The following is a 23,540-nucleotide window of genomic DNA, read 5'->3' as shown; positions in this document are numbered from 1 at the left end:
CTGGCAGGAGTATTCGCTGACATCTTTAACCTCTCCTTACTATGATCTGAAGTCCCCACCTTCTTCAAGAAGACCATCATTCCAGTACCAAAGAAAACACATGCAACATGCCTCAATGACTACTGCCAGGTGGCTCTGACCTCTATTATTATGAAGTGCGTCAAGAGGTTAGTCATGATTCATATCAACTCTAGCCTCCCAGCGTGCCTTGATCCCTTGCAATTCACCTACCAGTGCAGTCACAATCTCCCTAGCCCTATGCTGATCCCCGGAATATCTGAATGATAAGGATACTTACGTCAGGCTATTACTTATTGACCACAGCGCCACCTTCAACACTATAATCCCAACCAAACTAATCTCCAAGCTCTGAGACCTAGGTCTCTGCTCTGACATCTGCAACTGGATCCTCAACTTCCTGACCCACACACTGCAATCACTGAGGGGATAGGCAACAGCATATCCTCCACGACAATCTTCAACACCAGTGCACCTCAAGGCTGCATACTCAGGCCCTTACTGTACTCCCTGTACACTTGTGACTGTGGTCAAATTTTGTCTGAACTCCAACGTTCTCTGACGACACCACCGTTGTAGGCTGGATATCTCAGAACGCAGGATAGAGATAGAGTGCTTGGTAGCGTGAGTAAAGATAATAATCTCTTCTTTAACATCAATAAAACTGAAGAGCTGATCATCAACTTCAGGAAGCAAGGAGGAAAGCACGCCCCTATCTACATCAATGGAGCTGAAGTGGAAATGGTTGAGAGCATCAAGTCCCTGGGAGTGACGATCACCAACAATCTATCCTGGACCACCCATGTTGATGCGACGATCAAGAAGACTAAGGAAATTAGGCTTGTCCATAAGGACTCTCACCAACTTTTATAGATGCACCATAGAAAGCATTCTAGCTGGATGCACCATGGCTTGGTATGGCAACTGCTCTTCCCAGGACCATAAAAAACTACAGAGAGTTGTGAACACATCCCAGTCCATCACACATTCCAACCATTGACTCCATCTACACTTCTCACTGCCTTGAAAAAGCAGCCAACATCAAAGATCCCTCCCACCCCAGCTGTAATCTCTTCTAACCTCTTCCGTCTGGTAGAAGATACAAAAGCTCAAACGCATGTATCAGCAGGTTCAGGAACAGCTTCTTCTCCACTGTTATCAGACTCAATCAATCAATTCAAAAAATCAAATATAAGTTACGGAATCAGAGTTCTGCTGAAAGTAAAATAGAACATAGAACAGTACAGGCCCTTCGGCTCACGACAGTGTGCCAAACTATTATCCTACAAAGATCAAACTACCCTGCATATCCTACATTATACTATCATCCATGTGCCTATCCATGAGTCACTTAAAAGCTTCTGAAATATCTGACTCCACTACCACTGCCGACAGCGCATTCCACACGCCCACACTCTCTGTGTAAAGAACCTACCTCTGACATCTTCCCATACCTTCCTCCAATCACCTTAAAATTATGCCCCCTTGTGACAGTCATTTCTGCCCTGGGAAAAAATGATGAATGTTTGATAATATCTGAAAACCTATCAAATTGCCGAAATGATTCAAGTTGGCCTTGGTTAAAAGACTTTTCTTTCTATTTATCTGTATATGTGTTTGCTGACAAAAGCAAGCGCATTTCATTTTGGAAACAGACTGAAGCACGTCAGAATTGGTCTTGTGTAGGCTGCAATTCACTGAGTAGGGAGAGGCAAATGAAATGAATGTCAGTCAGATCTGCATTTAGCAGAGAAAATACTAACGTTGTTCACCATATGGAATATAGTTGGGGCACAAGCAAAGTTTGGAATTTGTTAAGTGGTTTGGGTGGGGTGTTGTAGTGGAAGCAGCTGAAAAATTTCCCCAGTTTGAAGCTAGAAGAAGAAACCTATTGTAGTCTTTGCAGGGCCTTGTGGCAGAAAGCAATCAACTTAACCAGTTAGCTTGAAAAGAACTTTACAGAGGCTGTGGGAGCAGACTGGGAAAAAGCACTCTATACATGCCCAAAGTCAGGACAAAAAGCTGAAAACTCCACACTTTCTGTGAAGCAAACTGGAGGACCACTTAGCCAAATGCAAATGGAAGGATTCCCACAGAATTTGTAGCTCAGGGAATAGCTAGAATGCTAATAAAAAGTAAAGGAAACCCTGGAGGGCTACTGTATAATTTTGGGTTGTTCCGAGGAAAGGTAAATAAATCCTCAAGATTTTCTAAGATAACTAAACACTTTTTTGGGGCAGTAGCACAGGGAGACATTTAAGAATAGAAGCGAGTTTTTGGCATAGGTCTTATCAGCTAAAGTGCAAAGTTAGTGGTGTTTGCAATGATTCTCTTTAACAAGGTGAAATTGTGTGACACAGTTTAATTAAAAAACAAAGTGCTAGAGAAATGCAGCAGGTCTGACAGAATCTATGGAGTGCAAAACAGATCTGACACAGAGTCCAACTACTCTGCCTTGGAAGTGACTGGAAAACGATGGCTTTCTATGCTCGTGACAAAAAGGGAGGAGAAAATGAAATAGAAGGTGAGGGTGCCCAGGGCAAAAGACAAATAAAGTGTTAACGGTGGTACAGAAGCAATGGGGACACAAAATAGAAGTTAATAGGGCAACTGCAGAACTCCAAAGACACCTTTCAGGTGAAGCAGTGGGTTTACTTGTACTTCTTTCAATCTAGTCTACCATATTCACTGCTCACAAATCATTGATGAGACAAAATACAGACTGGGTGACTCCTTTGTGGAATATCCCCATTCTGCCCTCAAGAGTAATCCTGGCCTTCCAGTTGTTTGCTATTTTAATATACCATTCCACTACCATGCCACCATTTCTCTCCTGGGGCTGCTGCAGAGTGTTCCAGTGAAGCTCAATGCAACCTCACTGTTTGCTTGGGCACCTTGTAGCCTTTAGAACTCTGTCCTCTGTTTTTATGACACCTCACTGCCATGGTTTGTTTATGTTTTCTTGACTTTTGCTGACAGTAAAATTCTTCTATTCACACCTATCATTAACATCTACTTTGTATCTCAATCTATCCTTTACTACCATAACAATTTCTTTGTCTTTTACCATTGGAATCATCACCACCTATTTCATTCGCTCTGCTCTCCTTTTGTCAAGAGCATAAAAAACATCATTTTCCACCCCGTCCAGTTTCAAAGAACAGTCATTGAACTCGAAACATTAATTCTGTTTCTCTCTCCCCAGATCTGCTGAGTTTCTCCAGCCCTTTAAATTTCTATTTCAGATTAACAGCACCTGCAGTGTTTTGTTTTTAATTCAAAAACAGAAAGTGCTAGAGAAACTCAGCAGTTCTGGCAGCATTTGTGGAGAGAAAAACTCCAGATCTCCACCATTCATAGTTCTTTGTTCTGTTTTGTTTCTAATTGTCATTTAACTGCTGGTCCTTTGGACTTCTTTTGACATTAACAGCTCCTAATATGACCATGACACAATGAATATTAACAGCCAATTTGGGGCTTTGTGGCAAATTCTGTCACCAAATATCTCAATTAAGTAAAACATCAGTATTCCTGTTTTAGCCCAGCTAGCTCACTAATGGAAACTGCAACCACTGGCCTATCAAACACCTGGTGTCCTAACATCAAGTAATCTCTCCCAGAAGCCACTGCTTTAAAAGTAGAAGAAACAGTTGTGCTGTTTATTTTAGCTTGCGTTAACAGTCTTCCTGCTTAGACTAAAAGATCTCTAAACACTCACTCAAACAACTTCGATCAGTTTTAAAGGTTTGGGGGGAAAAAGGCAATACATTGTAGTGAGATAATGTACCTGCCATTTTTGGCGAATCCATTTCATGTGAGCAGATTTTTCCATCACTTGAAAGAGTGAGTCAAACACAGTGAAATTTTACAAGTATTTCATAGAGCTTGTTCACCTCTTAGCCCACACAAAAGAATCGTTATATTCACTGTTTATATAAAAAACAAATTAACTGAAGTGAAACAAAAGGGTACAAAGCTGTTTTTTTGGGACAAGAATCATGATACCGAAATTTCATTTTAGAAATATGATTTACCTGAGCACTGGTATTTTGACACATCATCTTGTAGATCTGATCAATTTTCACTGAGACATGCTCAAAGCACTGGTTAAACAAATCGTATCTTCTTCTTTTGACATATTCAAAATCCTGTCTGCATATTCTAGCTTTCTTTCTGCTTGTTTCAAATGCTAGGAAAGAACAGATATTCTAGGTGGGAAAATTTAGACTAAAATGGATTGGAAAAAATGTAAACAATTTAATCTCTCATAAGCTTATTTTCTAGCTATTTCAAGGCTGTTTTCTCACACTGGCTTCATTTGTTGAAATGATTTTGCTGTAGATCAAATATTATTGGTCCAGTGAAATCCAGCATTCAAGTTGCCTTAAATGGGGGGCATTGATGACTGACTTGGTTGGGTTTGCAATAAGCTTTAGTTTGTTTTATTCTCCAAACCTTTTCAGACACGGAATGCTTTTCTCGTTATTTAGTCACCATTCCACAGGATAACACACACTCTTCTCCCACCCTAGTGCACTTTTTCATTGGCTTGGCATTCCAGAGTCTTTTATTCAATAGAGTCTAAGTCTGCCAAACCAAAGCACCATAATCAAACATCAGAAACTGATCAAATACAAAGGCAGAAGACTAAAAAACAGGAAAAATCTCATTAAAAGCACATACCTGTAAATTAAAAAAGAAATCTAATTCATTTAATTACTGTAAATCAGTAAGTGTTCTAAAATGAAGCTTTAAAGTCACCAATTTCTGATTATAACTAAAGCAAAGTTTCAATCATGTTGGGATGAAAGCCAGCAATTGCAAAGTCAGCTCAATACACCAAACTTTGAACCTACCAGACAATGACTCTTGAAACTTATCCCATGTATTTTGTAGCTTTTCAACAGCTCTTAAATTTGGTGCAGCAGTTCTTTGTAAAATTGTCTCCTTTTCTTCCAATAGCTTATTCAATCTGTTCTCCTCCATCTCAATGTCCTTAAGAGATGTGAGGCCCTGAGAAAATTGATAAATTTATGTAGCTTGAGTTATGGTCTTAAAAAAACTGCAAAATAATTGACATCTAATTGTGAGAATTATACAGCAATTGGGAGTGTTGGAAAACCTTAAAATCAGGTTTATTAAATTACTAAATACTTTAGTAGAAATTATTTATTTATTGACCATTATAATACTACTTCAAATGTTTAAGGTAGTATTTAACACATACCCATAATATTAAATTGGGTGCCTTCACATTCCTTAGCATGTGGACGTATACTAATAGAAAAAGTGTAAACACTCAAACTGGTACTTGTGGAGAGAGACACAATTAACTGTTAACTTTGTTATTCTCTCCACAAATGCTACTAGATCTGCTGAGTAAATGTTTCCGATAACATACAAATAGAGAATTAGGTGCAGAATTAGGTTCTGTCATTCAATAAGATCTATTTCATATCTCTGCCTACCCATCTTAACATACCACAATAACCCTTCAGCCTCTTATCAAGAATCTATCTACCTCTGCTTTTAAAAAGAAATTCTAAATATTTATTACAAATTTTAAAAATAAACAGCTCATTTTTAAAAACCCATTCAGTGAATTTACAGTTCTTTAACTGCTTATTCCTTCATCGAACAAGCATTTGATTCAAGTGTAAAGACAATATCTTTTTAGCTTTCTGTGTTTTGATTGTGGACTGAAATGGGAAAACAGCTGGTTTAAATGCAAGTAACTTGATATGTATTGTTAGTGCCGCTCACACAACTGCTTGTTCAAGCAGCAGCGGAAGCCTTGTTGCAGATGAGCTGGAGCCAAGGGGTATGTATACAGCTTTGGCTGGCAATAAACAGCTGATTGATCTGTGGACCAGAGATCAGTTATCGATGACAAAGGCCTCTGCCTGGTAATAATTATGTGATTGGTTCTGAGGAAGCTAAACAGCTTAGCAGTGTGAATCACAGAATCACACAGTACAGAAGAGGGCTTTTGACCCATTGAGTCTGCATTGACAAAAATGTACTCTGAATATACACTCATCCCACTTTCCAGCCCTCGGCCAATAGCCTTGAATGTTAGGACATTTCAAGTGCTCATCTAAGAACTTTATAAAAGTTATGAGATTGCGCACCTCAACAACTCTCCTCGGTCATGTTTTCCACCCTCCAAGAACCTAAAAGACCATTAGATACAGCAGTAGAATTAGGCCGCTTGGTCCATCGAGTCTGTTCCACCATCCGATCATGGCTGATATGTCTCTCAACCCATTCTTCCATCTTCTCCCCATAATCTTTGATCCCTTTACTGATCAAGAACCAATCTGTCTCTGCCTTAAATATACTTAACAATTTGCACACAGTTCTCCAACTGTGACCTAACCAAAGTCCTGTACACCTCCAACATAACCTTCCTTATCTTACAATTTATGCAATGACAGAAAAAGGCAAGTGTCTTCAGGAATCTGTGAATAAGCACCCCAAGATTCCTTTGTTCCTCTGAGGCTCCTAGTGTCATGCCTTTCATTGAGTGCTCCCTTGTCTTGTGTTTTCTTCCAAAGTGCATGACCTCACACCAATAAGGGTTAAATTCCACCTGCCACTGATCTGTCCATCTGAACAATCTGTTTATATCCTCCTGTAACCTAGGACCTTCTTCTTCATTGTCACCACAACGCCAATTTTCATGTTGTCGCAAGCTTACTTATCATCGTCCCCACATTTTCTTCTACCTTACTTATATGTATTATAAACAATTTGGGATCTAGCACTGATCCCTCTGGCACACCACTGGACATCAGTCTCCAGTCACACAAACAACCTTCTATCACTATCCCCTTACCATTAAGTTACTTTTGGATTTTTCTTGCAAGTTCCTCTGCACCCATATGCTTTCGCCTTCTTTATCTGTTTCCCATGTGGGAATTTGTCAAAAGCTCTGCTGAATGTTTGGAGAAGTCATTGGTTCTCTGGAGTAAAAATCATCCGAAGTCTGAAGAAATACAGTTTGTTTTTTCCTCTGCATTTGCCCTAAGCTGTGGCTTTTGATTAGTAAGGCAGAGACTTTAGAAGTGTAAACCAGCCACTTGTAGCTTCTGCAAGCAAGTGAAAATATTTGAAGAAGGAGAATCCATGGTCTAGCACATCCTGACAAGCCAAAAGGACCATCTCAGTGAACCCTGTAAACAGGGACAACTGAACTGCCTTCCCAGTCTTTCCTTTCTCCTATCACATCCATTTTGTTTTTCCCCCAACTGTGTATGCCTATATATGTGGGAAGCCTATATGGGGGTTAGATATTAACTAGTAGAGTTACACTAATGATTCCTAATTGTTTACCTGTAGCTACAGCCTATTTACTTGTAACAAATAGTAATTAAGTACAAAAAGCTGGTCTGTGCTTTCTGTCAAACTGGGTCTGAAAGACAGGTTAATTGGGAAATTCAGCTTACTTTTCAAAATCTTTAACTTTAAGATGACTCCAAGAATAGCAAGGTTTGATTTCCAGTGCGCTACACCAGTGAAGCAATAACAGAAGTGCATAATCTCTTATATAGACAAGGAACAGAAGTTCTGTTATTTGGTTCTGGGATGTGGACTTTGCTGGCTCAGCCAACTTTTATTCCTGAACTCTAATTGTCCTTGAGAAAATGATTTTGAGTGGCTGACCTGACCTGTTGCAGAATTTGGATTGTAGGTTCACACACAATGCTGTCAGGAAGTTTCAGAATTTTGATCCTATGACAGTGAAAAATGGGGCATAAAATTCCAAGTCAGGCTTTTGTATGGCTTGGGGAGAAACTTGTGGGTAGTGGAGTTCAAGTGCATCTATTGCCCTTGTCCTACCAAGTGGTAGAGTTTGCATGATTGGAAGGTGCTATTATGAGTTGCTATAGTGGTAGATAGTATCTGCTACAAGTGTTGAAGGGAGTGAATCCTGAAGATGGTGAACGGGGTGCCAATCAAGCCAGCAGTTTTGTTCTGAATAGTATTGAGCTTCTAGTATGTTGGTAGGAGCTGTAACATTGATGAGTCAGGTGAATTACTTGCTATAGAACTCCTGGCTGCTGACTGGCTTTGGTAGCCATAGTCTATTTATATGGCCCTTCCAATTCACAACCTTGTCAATGGTAACATCCAAGACATTGACTGTATGGGATTCTGTGATGGTAGTGTAATTGAATATCATTGGGAGATGGTTAGATTCCCACTTATTGGAGAGGGTCTTTGCCTGTCACTTTTATGGTATGAATGTCATCTAGACTTTCCTACATATGAACACACACTATTGATGGAACAAGATGACTCATGGAAGCCTGGTTTTGCGTTATTAGATCAGTTGAAATCTATTCAAATTAGCACAGTGATAGTGCTGCAGAGCCGAATGAAGAAGAAACTTCATTTCCATAAGGACTGTGAAGTAGTCATTTTCCAATACTATCATGGAAAATGAATCTGTAGCTGATATACTGGTGAGGATGTTCCCATACCACCTGTTGCAGATACAATCTAACAACTATGTCCTTTACTACTCAGCCGGCTCAGTCAGTAATGGTGTTACTGAGCCAATCTTTCTGATGGAGACTGAACTCCCCCATCCTGAGTACATTCTCTGTCCTTTCCACCCTCCGAGTTTGTTCTGACAGATGTTTAACATTGATTATTAATTCATTAACCAATTTGAAGTGATGGAAGCAAGAGGAAGAGGAAAGACTTCATGGGGTCTGGAAGACTCTCAGGGCAACCCCCTGCTGGCTGTATACCACTGTGCTACTACTTCTGGTGGATCTGCTGGACATTCAGGATACACCAAGGGGTGATGTCAGTTCCATTTCAAACAGTTTATAACCACTTGAAGTTATCAATCAGATTATGAAATGGCAGCCATCCTACTATGAAAACTGAAAGTTGAGAAGTCAGTCATGCAGTACTATTCCAGTAATGGTAGTCCTTAGGTTTATGTCAACAGTTTTTTTTTGCAACATCTCAGTTTGTTCAAAGGTTTGAAGGGCAGGGGTTATAAATGCTTTGACAGCTGTCAGTCCTTCTTGATATCTTTGACAGTTGTTTTGATTGTTGCAATCAGCTTGACAGTTAGTGAACTTTAGTGCCCAATAATGTCTATTTTTAACAATCCTCAGGGGCACCATCCCTCACTCAAAGGGCACCTGAACTTCCCCAATGCTCTTCTGGGGCCATATCCTAAAGGAAATTTTATGGCTACCCAAATGTCTTGCTACTACCAGTTCTAGTCTGAGCACAACACTTTTCACAAATCATCTGCTGATTTGTATGGTCAAGACCTGCATGCATGAGACACAATCCATTCCTTGAAAATGGCAGGTACTCTGTTTGAGGGGTGAGACATCTAATTTTTGATCTCAGCCATTTTGCAATGAGGCTCTTCAGCTTTGTGAAAATCCAGTTGAAAAGAGTTTGTAAATGAATATTGATAGTTTAAGTGTAAGGCAAAACATTAGCAAAATAGTATTATGTGGAGTGTTATAGTGTGAGGTTTTTCATTTTGACAGGAAGAATATAAAGTAGAATATTATTTAAATGGAGGAACACTGCAGAATACTTCAGTACTGAGAAGCATGCATGTTCTTATACGTGAATCACAATAGCTTAGCATGAAGATATGTGTAAGTACCTGTAATGCTGGCCTTCATTGCAAGGGGGTAGAGTATATAAATAGGGGAATCTTGCTATAACTGTACAGGGCATTTGTGAGACTGCATCTAGAGCACTGTGTACAGTTTTGCTCTCTTGACTTAATAAAAAGGATGTATTTGCATTGGAAACAGTTCAGAAAATAAGAACACAAGAAACAGAAGCAGAAGTAGGCTATTCAGCACCTCAAGCATTCTCCATTTCTTAACAATATCATGGCTGAACTCACTGTGCTTTTAAAATCTACTTATCTTCCTGACCCCCATAACACTTGACTTCCTTGTCATTCAAAAATCTGACTATTTCAGGTCTGAATACTTACAATTACCCAGCCTCTATTACTCTCTATGGACTAGAATGCTAAATACCAGCAGCGCTCTGAGAGAAGAAACTGTTTCTCCCCTCAGTCTTAATTCCTCCTCTCAATCTTAAATGGGAGACCACTTATTTTGAAACCATGTCCCCTTTTTGTAGATTTCACCTTGAGGGGTAAAATCTATCCTGTGAAATCCTCTTAGAATCGTGCTTGTTTCAATTGGATTACCTTTCTTTCTTAATTCTTAACCTGCTCAAACTTTCCTCAGAAGCCAAACACCTCACTTGCCTAAACAAAATCAGAAATTGCTGGAAAAACGCAGCAGGTCTGGTAGCATCTGTAAAGAGAAAGCAGAGTTAACATTTCGGGTCCAGTGACCCTTCCTCATATGCCAATATACCTTCCCTGGTTCAACAACTGGCTTCCTATTTTAATATTGAGTTTACTGGAAATGTGGAAATACAGAAAAATCTCATATTTAATCAAACACGAAAGTAGTGTTTGACTAATCCAACTAAAATGCATTGATTTCTTCAGAAATGAACATCAGTATCCTTGCAATCTAATAAAGAGACATTATCTTTTTTCATCATTCTCAACTGACTGAGCAGGCGTAGTCTATAATTAAATATAAACGGTACTATAAATGAATTATAATTGCCATTTCAGTGGTATATGCATAGAAAAAATCTATTTTTGCTTGTAATAAGTCAGTCATAAGTTTAGCCCCTAAAGGTTATCTAGTTAACTTCACTTAAATTTTATCAGGGTGAATGATTGTGTGTAATGTTATGACTGTGATGACAGGAATGTGCTGGCAATCAAGTCTCATTACTCTACAAGTTGAGCCATTAATATCAATGATTTTGATTCAGTCACCAAAATGGCCAATTGCTTCCCCTTTCTACTGCTATGAGAATGAAAAAGAATAGTACAATACCTCTTTAATGAACTCAAAATAATCTGTTTATTATAAGATGAAACTTGTTCTTAAGAAAAAGTGGTAAAACTGGTTAATTAATTAAGCTACAAGGATGACCAGCAGATTTTGTGTTGACCAAACGGAATTGCAGACCGCTACAGACTGTTGGAAGATCTTTTCAAACAAGGCTTCAGTTTGTACGGAGTTCAAGCTCAATCCAAGTCTTTGAATAGTGGTCCCAGTGCAGCTCTTCAGACTTTACAAGGTAGTCAAAACAATGAGGTATGGAAACTTTACTGTAGTTCCCAAGTACTTTAAGCAAGAAAGGGAGAGAGAAAGATTTGCAACCTTGATGTTGCTTTGGAGGTTTTCTTCCTTCTGAGCTCCACAGGTCTGACAAACAGAAAACAAGTTCACAAAGAATTGCAAGGCAATTATCAGCAGAGTCCTCATAATCTCTTTAAAAGCTAGGTTTTCCTGCTATTCGGGGCAATAAACCCTATCTTTTACCTCTCTAAAAGCTTTGCTTGGCTATTTTTCCAGTCACTTCATTTTCTATAAACAGCAGGTAGAAAACAACTCACATTAAACTTTAATCATCATTTCTCTTCAAAACCTTGGTAAAATCCCTTTAAATCTAGATGTCTTCGAACAGTTCAATGTATTCCAATTTTTACAAAGGCCATACATCCTCAGCAATAAGAACTGAACAATGTTTCTAAAGTAATCAAATATTACAACTGCTTACTTTGAGATCTGTTGGTAAACCGGTGTAGTTTATTTCAAATGCAGCTTCCAGTTCAAAGACAGCTCTTGCAGCTTGGGTACTTTCAACTTCCATTAAAACCTGTAAGAAAACTCAAATTTACATCGTTATGTCTCTGAAAAGAAACAGTTCCCTCACTTTTTCCTATCTTGTGCTGTCTTTTTTTTCTAAATAAACCTTATACAGTAGCACATAAGTATTTGTTAGAAACCTCTGTATGAAACTGCTCCATGTTATCTAAAGAACACTCAGTAACAGCACTATTTCTGTATTCGTTCCTTACTTGATCTATTTTGAGTGTGATTAATATCTTCAAGAGAACATCAACCACTGCAGAAAACAACATATATAGCAAATTTAAATTTTGGTCACTTGTTTCTTCAGAAAAATAATTTTGGGATGGGCTCAAATAAAACAAATTCACAGCTTTCTCTGCTTGCAAATAAAGATATACTGTTTTCAATAACCAAAGGTTGCAAAATTCCATAGAATCCCTACAGTGTGGAAACAGCCATTTGGCCCAACGAGTCTACAATGAGCCTCCGAAGATCATCCCACCCAAACCCATTCCCCTGACCTATCCCTGTATTTCCCACAGCTAATACATCTAACCTATACATCCCTGAACATTATGGGTAATTTAGCATGGCCAATCCGTCTAACTTGCACATCTGTTCCAAATGTGCCATTTAATTGCAATTCTTGAGTTTATATTGATGAAAAATGTAATAGATTAGCCTGTGGAATCTTAGAGCCAAACAGTTGCAGTGAGGACCAGTTACCTCATCCAAATCTAATTAGCCCAGAAGAACCTCATGTATTTTTAAAGCAACAGGAGATGTTTTCTGATGTTTACACAGCAAGGTGGAGAAAGGAATGGTACTTGGTTTCATTAGAGCACCTACTGTGAAATCACTGTCTTTCAAGTTAGTGACACAATGCTTACCATGGCTGGAACAACTGAGATCAATGGGACTTAAATATTTGGGTCTTATGCCTGGAGTTTGTAACTAAAATGCATGAGTCTGTATTTCTGGTTAGAAGTTTTCACAAAAAAAGAACAAAGCTGATCCAGTCATAATTCATTATAATGGTGTTTAAATGCTAGGGGTCATAGTCTAATTGGTTCTAGACTAACAAAGGAACATAACTGGAATTACATTTCGTACAAATTACAATAGACGTTGAAGTAAGCATCATCGAAGGGCAGAGAGACGGGCTCGAGTTATTCAAGAGGCATGCTGAAACTAAGAATAACTAACTAATATTTATTAAGTGTCTTTAATGTAGTGAAATCCGAGTGTACAGCGCAGGTATGACACTGCGCAACATGGGACAATATTTGGTCAGATGATCCAAAACTTGGCCAAGTAGAACTTTAAAGGAGGACAGAGAGATAGAGAAGTAAAGAGTCGAAGGGGAAATATTCCAAAGTTTAAGCCTAGGCAAGTGAAGGTACAGTCATGAATAATGGGGCATTTAAGTTCAAGGACAAACTGGAGACCAGAATCACAGTGGCACAGATTTCTTAGATGGTTGTGGGATAGCTGAAGAAAATAGACATAGGGTGTGGAGCAGCCATGGAGGGATTTGAAAACACGGGTAAGAATTCTAACATAAAATTGTTGCTTGGAAGGAGCCGATGTACACGAGCAAGCACAGAGGTGATGGGGGAATGCAACCTAGTGCAACTTAAGATGTGATTTTGGATTACCTCAAATTTATAGAGGGTAGAACGTGGCAGACTAACTGGATGCACATTGTAAAATTCAGATCTAGAGATAACAAAGGCAAGAATGAGAGTTTTAGCAGCTGATCAACTGAAACAGGTGATGTTGGACACTGTTACAGAGGTGCAAATCAGTGGTTTTGGTGACAACAATGAATATGAGGTTAGAAGCTCATCTTGGGATCAAATGTGATACCATAGGTTGTGAACGGATTGGTTTAAAATCAGGCAGTTGACAGGGAGAGGAATAGAGTTGCCACCTAGGGATTGGAGTTTGGATCCAGAATTGAAAACAATGACTTCATTTTTCCTAATATTTAATTGGAACATACTTCTGCTCATCCAGTACTATATGTTGGATAAGCAGTCTGATTATTTAGTAACAGTGGAGCAGTCAAAAGAAGTGGTGGTGAAGTCCGTATCATCATGTGAACAAGGAATAAAAGTAGGTCGCTTGGCCCTTTGAGCTCTTCAATAAGATCATGGCTGATCTGATTTTAACCTCAACACTTCTGGATATCCCTAATAATCTTTCATCCTTTTGGTAATTAAGAATCTATTGACCTCCGCCTTACTCATATTTAAAGATTCTGCAACCATTGTCTTTTGAGGAAGGGAATTCCAGAGATGCTAAACAATCAAATTTTTTTTCCGCATCTGTATTAAATCTGTGACCCTTCATGTTTAAATTATGATCCCTTGTTCTAGATTATCCAACAAGAGGAAACATCCTTTCCACATCCACCCACCCTTAGAAAGCTACATGTTTCAATTAAGTTACCTCTGATTCTCCTAAACTCTACAGGATGTAGGCCTAGCATGTGTAGCCTTCCCTCATAAGGCAATCTGCTCGTTCCAGGTATTAGTCTAGTAAATCTTCTCTGAACTGCTTTCAAAGCATTAACATCCTTCCATAAGTATGGTGACCAGTACTTTACACATTACTCCAGGTGTGGTCTTAACAATGGCCTATATAACTGAGACTAACCTCCCTACTCTTGTATTCAATTCTCCTTGCTATAAAACATAACATTCTATTACCTTCCTGCTTACTTGCTGCATCTGTGTACTAATCTTCTGCGATTCATACATTAGAACATGCAGATCTCACTGCATCACAGAGGTCTGCAATCTCTTAGTATTTACATTCTATGCTTTATTTTATTCTTTCTGCCAAAATGGACAATTTTGCACTTTTCCATATTACTCTCTGTTTGTCAGATCTTTGCCAAAACACTTAACCTACCTATGTTCTTTTGTAGACTCCTTATGTCCCCTTGACAACTCACTTTCCTATCTTTGTCATCAGCAACTTTGGTCCATTGGTCCCTTCATCCAAATCATTTATAAAAATTGTAGAGTTGACACCGACCACTGTGGCACATTACTTGTGATATCCTGCCACTATGGAAAAGGCCCATTTATTCCTACAGTCTGCTCCCTGTTAGCCAGCCAATCTTCTCGCTACAATATGTTAACCACAAAACCATGAGTTTTATTTTCTGCAATAACCTTTTGTGTAGTACCTTATCAAATGAACAAAATATTTAAAAAGACAGTTATAAGTTGATTGGAAAGGCTTTCTTCCAGAACAAAACATTGTTGATTATTAATGCCTTCTGAAGTAACTTAGAAACTTACTCAGTATTAAGGCGCTTCAAATCAGGACCCACTAAAAGATCTCATGGCAAAAATGAATGGATAATCATACTACTTTGCCATCATAATCCACATTCCAAGAAGAAACTAAGTTTGAAGTGTCCCAATGTGGACGCTACAATGAACAGTACAAAATACCATAAAATAGTGACTGCATTTGATTCCTGACCACAACATGGACACTAGTTACAGCTCAATGAACAACTCCAACTGTGCAGATTCAATAAGCCAGGCTATTCACAAATCAATTGTTGGTACTGGACAGTGGTATTTGTATATCTAATCTCATTCTTAGTTCTTGGTAATGGCTTCTAATGATTATTGTCTGCACCTTCAGAGTTTTCTCATTAGCTGTGCAGTGATCTGCTGCCTTCAGCAAAATGAATGATCTACATAATAGAACCTGTGACATATGTGCCATTAAATGTAAATGTAAGAAAGCATGCTTACTCTTATTAACTGCTTAATCAAGTTGTGTGTGATGACCTTTGGCAAATGGTGAGTTGTGAGCTTTACTCCCATTGGAAGGTAATCTATGCATATAGATAGAGGCTAGAAGTCTCCTTTCCTACCACTGTTTGGGTCCCAGTTGGAACAGCAGACAACTAAATACTCACAGGTTGAAAGGAAAAAGATCATGTAATGCCTACCTCACTAATTTCTTCCAGGTTGCCTTGCAGAAGTTCAATCTGTACATCTTGGACTTTGCAGGCAAGTAGAAGGTTGTGTTTCTCCAATCTTTTTTGTTCTATTGAAGTTTCCAAACATACATGTTCTTTCTGAAGTTTTGCTAGTTCCCTGGACACAAACATCATCATGTCAAATTTTGGTTACATTTTGGCATGCAAAAAGTTAAATTGTAAATATTTTTCATTTTACAATTAGGTAAAAGTAAAACGGGGAAATACAACACTCAACAGTACTTGTTATGTTCCCATCTGATGTCATCCTAAACTGAAACCTGGTTTGATAGATCTTTGAATTGTTTTGATTTTAACAAACCTTGCTGAAACATAAACAGACAATACTGCACATTTTGCTTTAACAGTAAAACAGAAATTTATTAGCAAAAGAAATGAAAATAAAATGGAGTCAACCAAGCTATCTATATATAACACAAATTCAAAGATTTTTAAACACAGTAAAAGTATAATTCCATTAATCCCAAAACACTCCTTTATAATTTGAAACAAAAAAGCAACAGCTTTTGTATAGTTCACAGAAGACACCACTGATACAGTATCTAAAAATACACCTGCACAATACCCCAAAACACCACTTCTACAGTACTCGAGAGTGCCTGTCTCTAACATCTTAATTGGTTAAAGTCACTTGTTACTTTAACCAATATACTGTAAATGCAGATAGCTTCATCCTGGAGCTATTATGCATGTAAGCTTAAATCTACTCAGCTTTAAGTAACCTTTTCAAGGCTTTAACCAAACACTCTGATCTGGGGCTATCACTAAGTCTTTACTCTAAGGTAAGCTAGCTATATTACGTGTTCTTCTCACGAAGGGCCATACTAGTCTGAAAATGTCAAATCACATCTGATCTTGGAAGCTCAGCAGACTAAGGCCTGGGAAGTACTTGGATGAGAGTGCACCTGGGATTACCAGGTGCAGTGGGTTAAAAAAAAAAGGGGGGTGGCATGGTGGCTCAGTGATTAGCAATGCTACCTCAGAGAGCCAGGGACACAGGTTCAATTCCAACTCAGGCGACTGTGTAGAGTTTGCATGTTCTCCCCATGTCTGCGCGGGTTTCCTCCAGGTGCTCTGGTTTCCTCCCACAGTCGAAAGATGTGCAGGTTGGGTGGACTGGCCATACTGAAATTGTCCAGGGATGTGTAGGCTAGGTGGATTAGCTACGGTAAATGTGAGGTCAAAGGATATAGCAGGGGTCCGGGTAGGATACTTTTCGGACGATTGGTGCTCGATAGGCTGAAGGACCTCTTTCCCACTGTAAGGGTTCTACAGTCTAAAATCATAGATTCTATGAATCCAAGAGTACCGGTTTATACAGTCATCTTCATCCAAGATCTTCACAGGACTGCTCAAATGCTAAGGTTTCCCTTAAGCTTAAAAAGCTCCCTTCCCACCTTCTAAACTGGAATTTGCTATCTTCTTTGGTGGTAAAATCATACCAGTGTACACAAGAACCCATTCATTCTAAAGCTAGAACTCAAAAAACCTTGTAAAAAGGCATCTTAAAACAAGATTTTGACTGTAATAAATTGCTCAAATGTAGGTAACTCTTGTATCACCATTTACAGGTCAGCAACCTGGAGCTCCTCTGTTAAAAGTTAATTCAGAACATTTGCTTCAGAGGCAATGCTACTGATTGGTAAGGTTATTTTAAGTTTACTAAAAGGTAGGGTGCAAACAAAAAAATCCAGTCAGATCAACTGTTATAAATTCAGTGACTAAAATGAATGTCTTTAAAAAAAACTATTTGCTAATAATAGCAAAAAAAAAATGAGATAGTCAGAGTAGCAGAATGAAGGAGCTCTTTACAGAAGGGGCAGAAAAGAAGTCCATTTTTCAGGGTAGCTTCACTGAAGTTCCAAAAACGTAACAATGTCCCAAGTAATTTTCTGTAATTCAGGTGGGTATTAACTGATATAAACAGAAATAATCAATGACAAAGAAATGCCCATTTTTATTTATTTTTAAGACAAAATACGGAAGTTATTTTGTTGAATACAAACGACTGCAGGGCTTCATAAACAAAACCAGATTCTCAGACCATCACTTTCTCAATTGCAATTAGGGATGGGCAACTAATACTAGCTTTGCCAGGGATCCTCATAGAACAAGCAAGAATAAAGAAAACAACTTAGTGATGAAACATGTGTAAATAATTTTTCAGTGCTTGCCTGGCAGGATCCCCATCACAAAAACTGATAGGAATAGCTTTCTGACCAACAATCATTCAAATATTAAACTGCTACATGCTGAAGATCCCGTTCATTGTTGTTGACTTTTATGAGCACAATCTTCCTGAAATCTTTTCAAAAGATTGTGCTTTTTAAATGGGATTCAAATTCCTTCAAGATTTAGCCCTAGCTGAAAAGATAGTGTTAGACTCCAGCCCTTTCCACACCAAATTGGTTACTCATCCAGGATGAATTAAATCAGTACTGCAAATTTCTGATAATTTGCATTTACAGACATTCAGTGAAGATTTAAAAATTAAACTGGTTCTTTTGGCCAGAACAATGTTAATTGGAGCATTTTCAAAGTCTTTTTTGACTTTACTAAGGCATTGATAACTGTACCTCAATATGGGTAGGAAACCTGTAAATCATTTTCAGTTATGTATCTTGATTATTCACAGGTGGTGGATTGAAATGATTTAAAAATGCTTTCTTTCTTAAATAAATCCATTTTCAGCCATATCAATCAAAGTGTACCTATAGTACCTTTTGCAATTCATTTTTATGTTTTTTTGCTATATTGCATTCATATTCTAATCTAAGAATAACATGTGGAACCTGTGTGGGTGGAACTAAGAAACAGCACTGGGCAGTAGACATTGGCTGGAGTTACTTATAGGCTACCAAATAGTAGTAATAGTGTGGGATATGGTATTTATCAGGAGATTAGAGAAGTATGTAGCATGGGCAACATTGTAATTATGGATAACATCAGTCTGCATATAGGCTGGGTAAAGCAAATGAACATTAAAGCTGTGGATGTTGGGTTTCTGTTGTGTGTTAGGGATAGATTACGTTGAAGAACTGATGAGATGACTAACCTTTTTTAAGATCTAGAAAACCTTTAGGAGTGACCACAATATGACAGAATTTTACATTAAGTTTAGAAATGAGGTAGTTCAATCTACATCAAGGGTGTTAAATTTGAATGAAGGAAATTATGAAGGCATGAGGTACAAACTGGTTGAGTCGGAAAATTCATTAAAAGGCTTGATTATAGACAATGGATAATCTTCAAAGCATGGCTTACAGCAACTACATATTCCTTCAGTTAAGGATTGTAGAAGATTTAAAAAAAAAACCTATGAATCTGGTCTATTCAACTGTCTGCCAAGATTTGTTCTGAATTCCTCGTGAGGTAGTCAACCTATTCAGAGATGTTATTATTTAGAGCAGGTTGGACTTGAACTCATGCTTTCCAGTCCAGAGGTAAGGACACCTAATTCAAGTGATATTAAATGACTCAAAAGTGTTCAGCTAATAAGAGAGTAAGCATGGACTTATAATAGGCAGATTAGGGGCAGAGTGCTCTATCTCCTCTTCTAACTCCGTTTTGATTCAGCCCCTTCTTCCTCTCCCTTGCCTTTGATGGTCTGTATTGCTCTTAATGGGCTTTGCAAGTAAATTAACCAATTGGAAAACACAAGTAATTTACTGGTGGTGGTTAATAGATGAAAAATACCACAGGTGATTTGGTGATGGGGGAAAAAGATTCAGTTGTATGTAAGAGCACTTCTTGATATATAAAAAAAACACAGGCAGGTCAGGTCTAAATAAATCAGATTGAATTATTTGATGAAGTGATTAAAGCAGTAAACAAAGGAATGTCTATTGACGTTATTTATGTGGATTTCCAGATGGTGTTTGATAAAATCCCTCATAAGAAGTGATCAAAGGAAAAGGAAGAGGAGAGATATGGACAGTTCTAACTGGCAGGACACAACTGACGGCGGCCCATAAGAATTTGTGTTGGAACTAATCATTGTATTTGTAAATGATTTAGAAAATTGGACAGAAAGTCACACTTCCAACTTGCTGATCACACAAAGGAAGGCAATTTTCGAAGCAGTATAGATCGCGTAGTGACAATTTACAGCTCACAGGCTGTATCTGGCTTATGATCTAGATTTATCCATGCTAGATTCTCTCAGGACTTCACTAAATAGCTAAAACATTTTGGAAACGGAAAGATAGAAAAACCTTGAATGAATGACCACAGGAAACAGAAGAAGGTAATCTTTTATAACTAGTGAACTACTATACAATGGGATATATGTCACGGTTTAGCTGTATAAAACCTTGGGTGACACTACGCACAGAGTACAGGGAACAGTGCACCCAAAATGGCACTTAGACTCCAATGGTTAAATTACCAGGAAAGATTACACAACTAGAATTGTATTGCCTGGAACTTAGAAGGCAAAAGGGTAATTTGATCGAAGCATTAAGGGGAATATATTTGGTGGATTGGGAGAAACTATTTCCACTAGTTGGGAAATCTAGGGCTAAGCAATTAAAAATTAGTGACAGACCTTTCAGAAATGAAACTTGGAAATGATTCAAGAAAGTTTAGAACTCTTCTGCAAATCAAAATTGAGGGTAGATCAATTTTTAACTTCAAAACTGAACTTGGCAGATTATTGTTAACTAAGTGTATTATGCCATATGAAACAAAGGCAGGCACGTGGAGATTGGTTGCAAGCAAGCCATGATCTTATTGCATGTTAGAAGAAGTTGAAGGGGCTAAATGGCCTTTTCCAGAGTTTGGAGTCCTTGTGTGCTAACACAGACTTCACCCAAACAATGGGAGGAATGGGTACTTAATATTCCTGTCTACAATGTTTGCAAGAAAGATAGGGACCGGGAAAAGGATTGGTGACAACAGAAATACAGAACAACACAAACTACGGATTGTGGAAACCTTTAGCCATCATGTCCTTGCATTTCTGAATAAAAAAGTTATCTAGCTTACTTCCCATCTGCTGGTCGCTAACCCATCACAACCCCCTAAGAGACCATTAATGCCTTTTAAATATGTAAGTTATGATTTGGATAGCACACAAAACAATTCTTTTCACTCTATCCCTGTGTACCCAGACCACAAGCACCCACAGTTCCATCCATTTCACAGGCACTTGACAGAAAGACACCTGAGTGGCTTAAAAAGTGCTAAAATTCCACATTTGGACAAAGCTGTGTGTTTTCATGCTTGAAGATTTAACCGGACTATATAAACCAGCAGAGGGCATTCACCGCTGGTAAAATTCAGATACTGCTTTAAATTAAACTCTAATGGAAAAGGAGACAGTGGTGAAACCAGTGAAAGGTAATTTTAAGACCACTCTCCTCACAGAGACTGAGTAATCTTGAACATGGGCTCATGGTTTAAAAATAAAGGGGTGGCTCAGTTAAGGTGAAGATGAGGAAGAATTTCTTCTCTCTGAGGCTTATTAGTCTTTGGAATACTTTTCAAAAGAAAATAGCACAGGCTGGGTCGGTGGATATGTTTCAAGGCTGTACTGATTTTTGATTGACATGGAAGTCACAGATTATGGGGGACAGGCAGGGATGTAAAGGTGGGGTCCCAAACAGATCAGCCATGATCTTCATGAAGCAGGCTTGAGGGATTGAATGGCACACTCCTGTTCCTACTTGGTATGATCTTAAGAAATAAAATCCCAAATTGTGAAATGGAGAAGTTTTAAGAAGGATTTGGATCTTACTGAGTTTTGGGGAGAAATGTTCAAGTTATTTGAAAGTGGAAGCTTTAAGATGAGCAAAATGGTTTTTCCTATCTGTAAAATAGCACACTGGAGTTTTTAGCATCTATCAGAATAATTAAAACAGGCAATCATGACTCCACTGGGCAATGTTGTTGAATAGAGAAACCCAGAGAAACCCAAAGAACATAGTTATTTGAAAATTGTGTCGCAGGAAGGCAGGGTGGTTAAGGAAGTCTTTAGCATTTTTGTTTTCTTTATTAGTTCACAGGATTAGGGCATCGCTGGCTAGGCCAGCATTTATTGCCCATCCCTAATTGCCCAGAGGGTAGTTAAGAGTCAACCACATTGCTGTGGGTCTGGAGTCACATGTAGGTCAGACCAGGTAAGGATGGCGCTTTCCTTCCCTGAAGGACATTAGTGAGTCATACTTGCCTTTATATCTCAGACCATTGAGTACAGAAACAAAAACAGAAGTTGCTGGAAAAGCTCAGCAGGTCTGGCAGCATCTGTGAAGAAAAAAAAATCAGAGTTAACATTCTGGGTCCAGTGACCCTTCCTCAGAACTCAGGACCCGAAACGTTAACTCTGATTTTCTTCTTCACAGATGCTGCCAGACCTGCTGAGCTTTTCCAGAACTTCTGCTTTTGTTCCTAATTCACCAATCTGCAGTTCTTTCAGTTTTCATTGAGTACAGGAGTTAAGACGTCATATTGAGGTTGTACAGGATGTGGGTGAGGCCACATTTAGGGTATTGTGTACAATTCTGGTCGCCCTATTGTAGGAAGATTATTACTAAACTGGAAAAGGTTCAGAAAAGATTTACCAGGATGTTGCTGGGACTGGAGAGTTTGAGTTATAAGCAGAGGTGGGGAGTTTTTTCACTAGAGCGTAAAGAGGTTGAGGAGTGACTTATAGAAATTTATAAAATCATGAGGAGCATAAATAAGGTGAATAACAAAGGTCTTCTCCGTAGGCTGGTGGAGTTCAAAACTAGAGGGCACATTTTTAAGGGGAGAGGAGAAAGATTTAAAAGGGACCTGAGAGGCAATTCTTTTCCACACAGAGGGTGGTTCGTGTGTGGAATGAACAGCTAGAGAAAGTGTTAGATGTGGGTACAGTTACAACATTTAAAAGACAAAATGGACAGGTACATGAATAGGGAAGATTTAGAGGGATATGGGCCAAACGCAGGCAAATGGGGCTAGCTTAGTTTGGGAAACTTGGTCAGCATGGACGAGTTGGACTGAAGGGTCTGTTTCCATGCTGTATGATTCTATGTGACAATAATAAATCAGATCAAATTAATATTCAATTAAATTTATTTAGTACGAGGAACTAGAACTGTGTATAAAGACTTCCTGAAAAAGGGCAGTAAAGTTGACAGGAGGGCAAGATAGTTGAGCAGGTAGCCTTTGGAGAGTTTCCCCACAACCTTCCCGAGGTAGGGAGTTAAGATCCAGGCAGGTGACATCACTGGCTACCATCCTGACTGGTACTACTGAGTGGCCCGCCTGCCAGCGCCTCAATCTGAGGACGATCAGGGACATGAATGAGACAGCCATTTGAAATCACCCTCATCCTTTTTGTTGAATACACCTGACTGCCTTCTCTCCTGCAGGCCCCAACCCACAACCCCTCCCTCTAAGTTATTTCACATGCTTGCTGCTCATGGACTTCCAAATTACAGTGTCGCTAGAAGCTTTGGCTTCTGACACAATGCTGTCGTTCACAATGGCTGCTGATCTCCCACTGCCCAGCAGCCTCAAGTGGGGAGGCGAGGGGAATATTGGAAGAAACATTGCTATTACAGGAAGGGACCCTGGTGGAAAGCCCATTGAGTGACCTTATGTGCTCAATTAGGCACAAGCTTGAGTGGGCTTCCCTGTTTGCAAGGGAGGGGAGACATCCTGCCCATTCCCTTTCCACCACCACACTTAGAACAAAATAACAAAGATTTTGTCCTGTAATTCACAAAATATTAATGATTATTCACTCTGAGAAGTGAGTACGTTGTATTTGATTC

General features: G+C 38.8%; 1 protein-coding gene across 1 annotated transcript in view; it reads right to left on the bottom strand.

Moving 5' to 3' along the window:
* The window catches only part of LOC109937248 (structural maintenance of chromosomes protein 1A-like), a 138,931-nt gene that overhangs the window by 41,488 nt on the left and 73,903 nt on the right, over positions 1 to 23,540 (bottom strand). The window contains 4 exon segments of the mRNA XM_048607846.1: positions 4,053 to 4,207; positions 4,875 to 5,031; positions 11,674 to 11,772; positions 15,730 to 15,877. Coding sequence (XP_048463803.1) covers positions 4,053 to 4,207; positions 4,875 to 5,031; positions 11,674 to 11,772; positions 15,730 to 15,877 — 559 coding nt within the window.

This window comes from Rhincodon typus, chromosome 18 (assembly GCF_021869965.1).
Source record: "Rhincodon typus isolate 14 chromosome 18, sRhiTyp1.1, whole genome shotgun sequence".
Classification (NCBI taxonomy): domain Eukaryota; kingdom Metazoa; phylum Chordata; class Chondrichthyes; order Orectolobiformes; family Rhincodontidae; genus Rhincodon; species Rhincodon typus.
The sequence above is the reverse complement of the archived record's forward strand: the minus strand, read 5'-3'. Positions and strand labels throughout refer to the sequence as shown.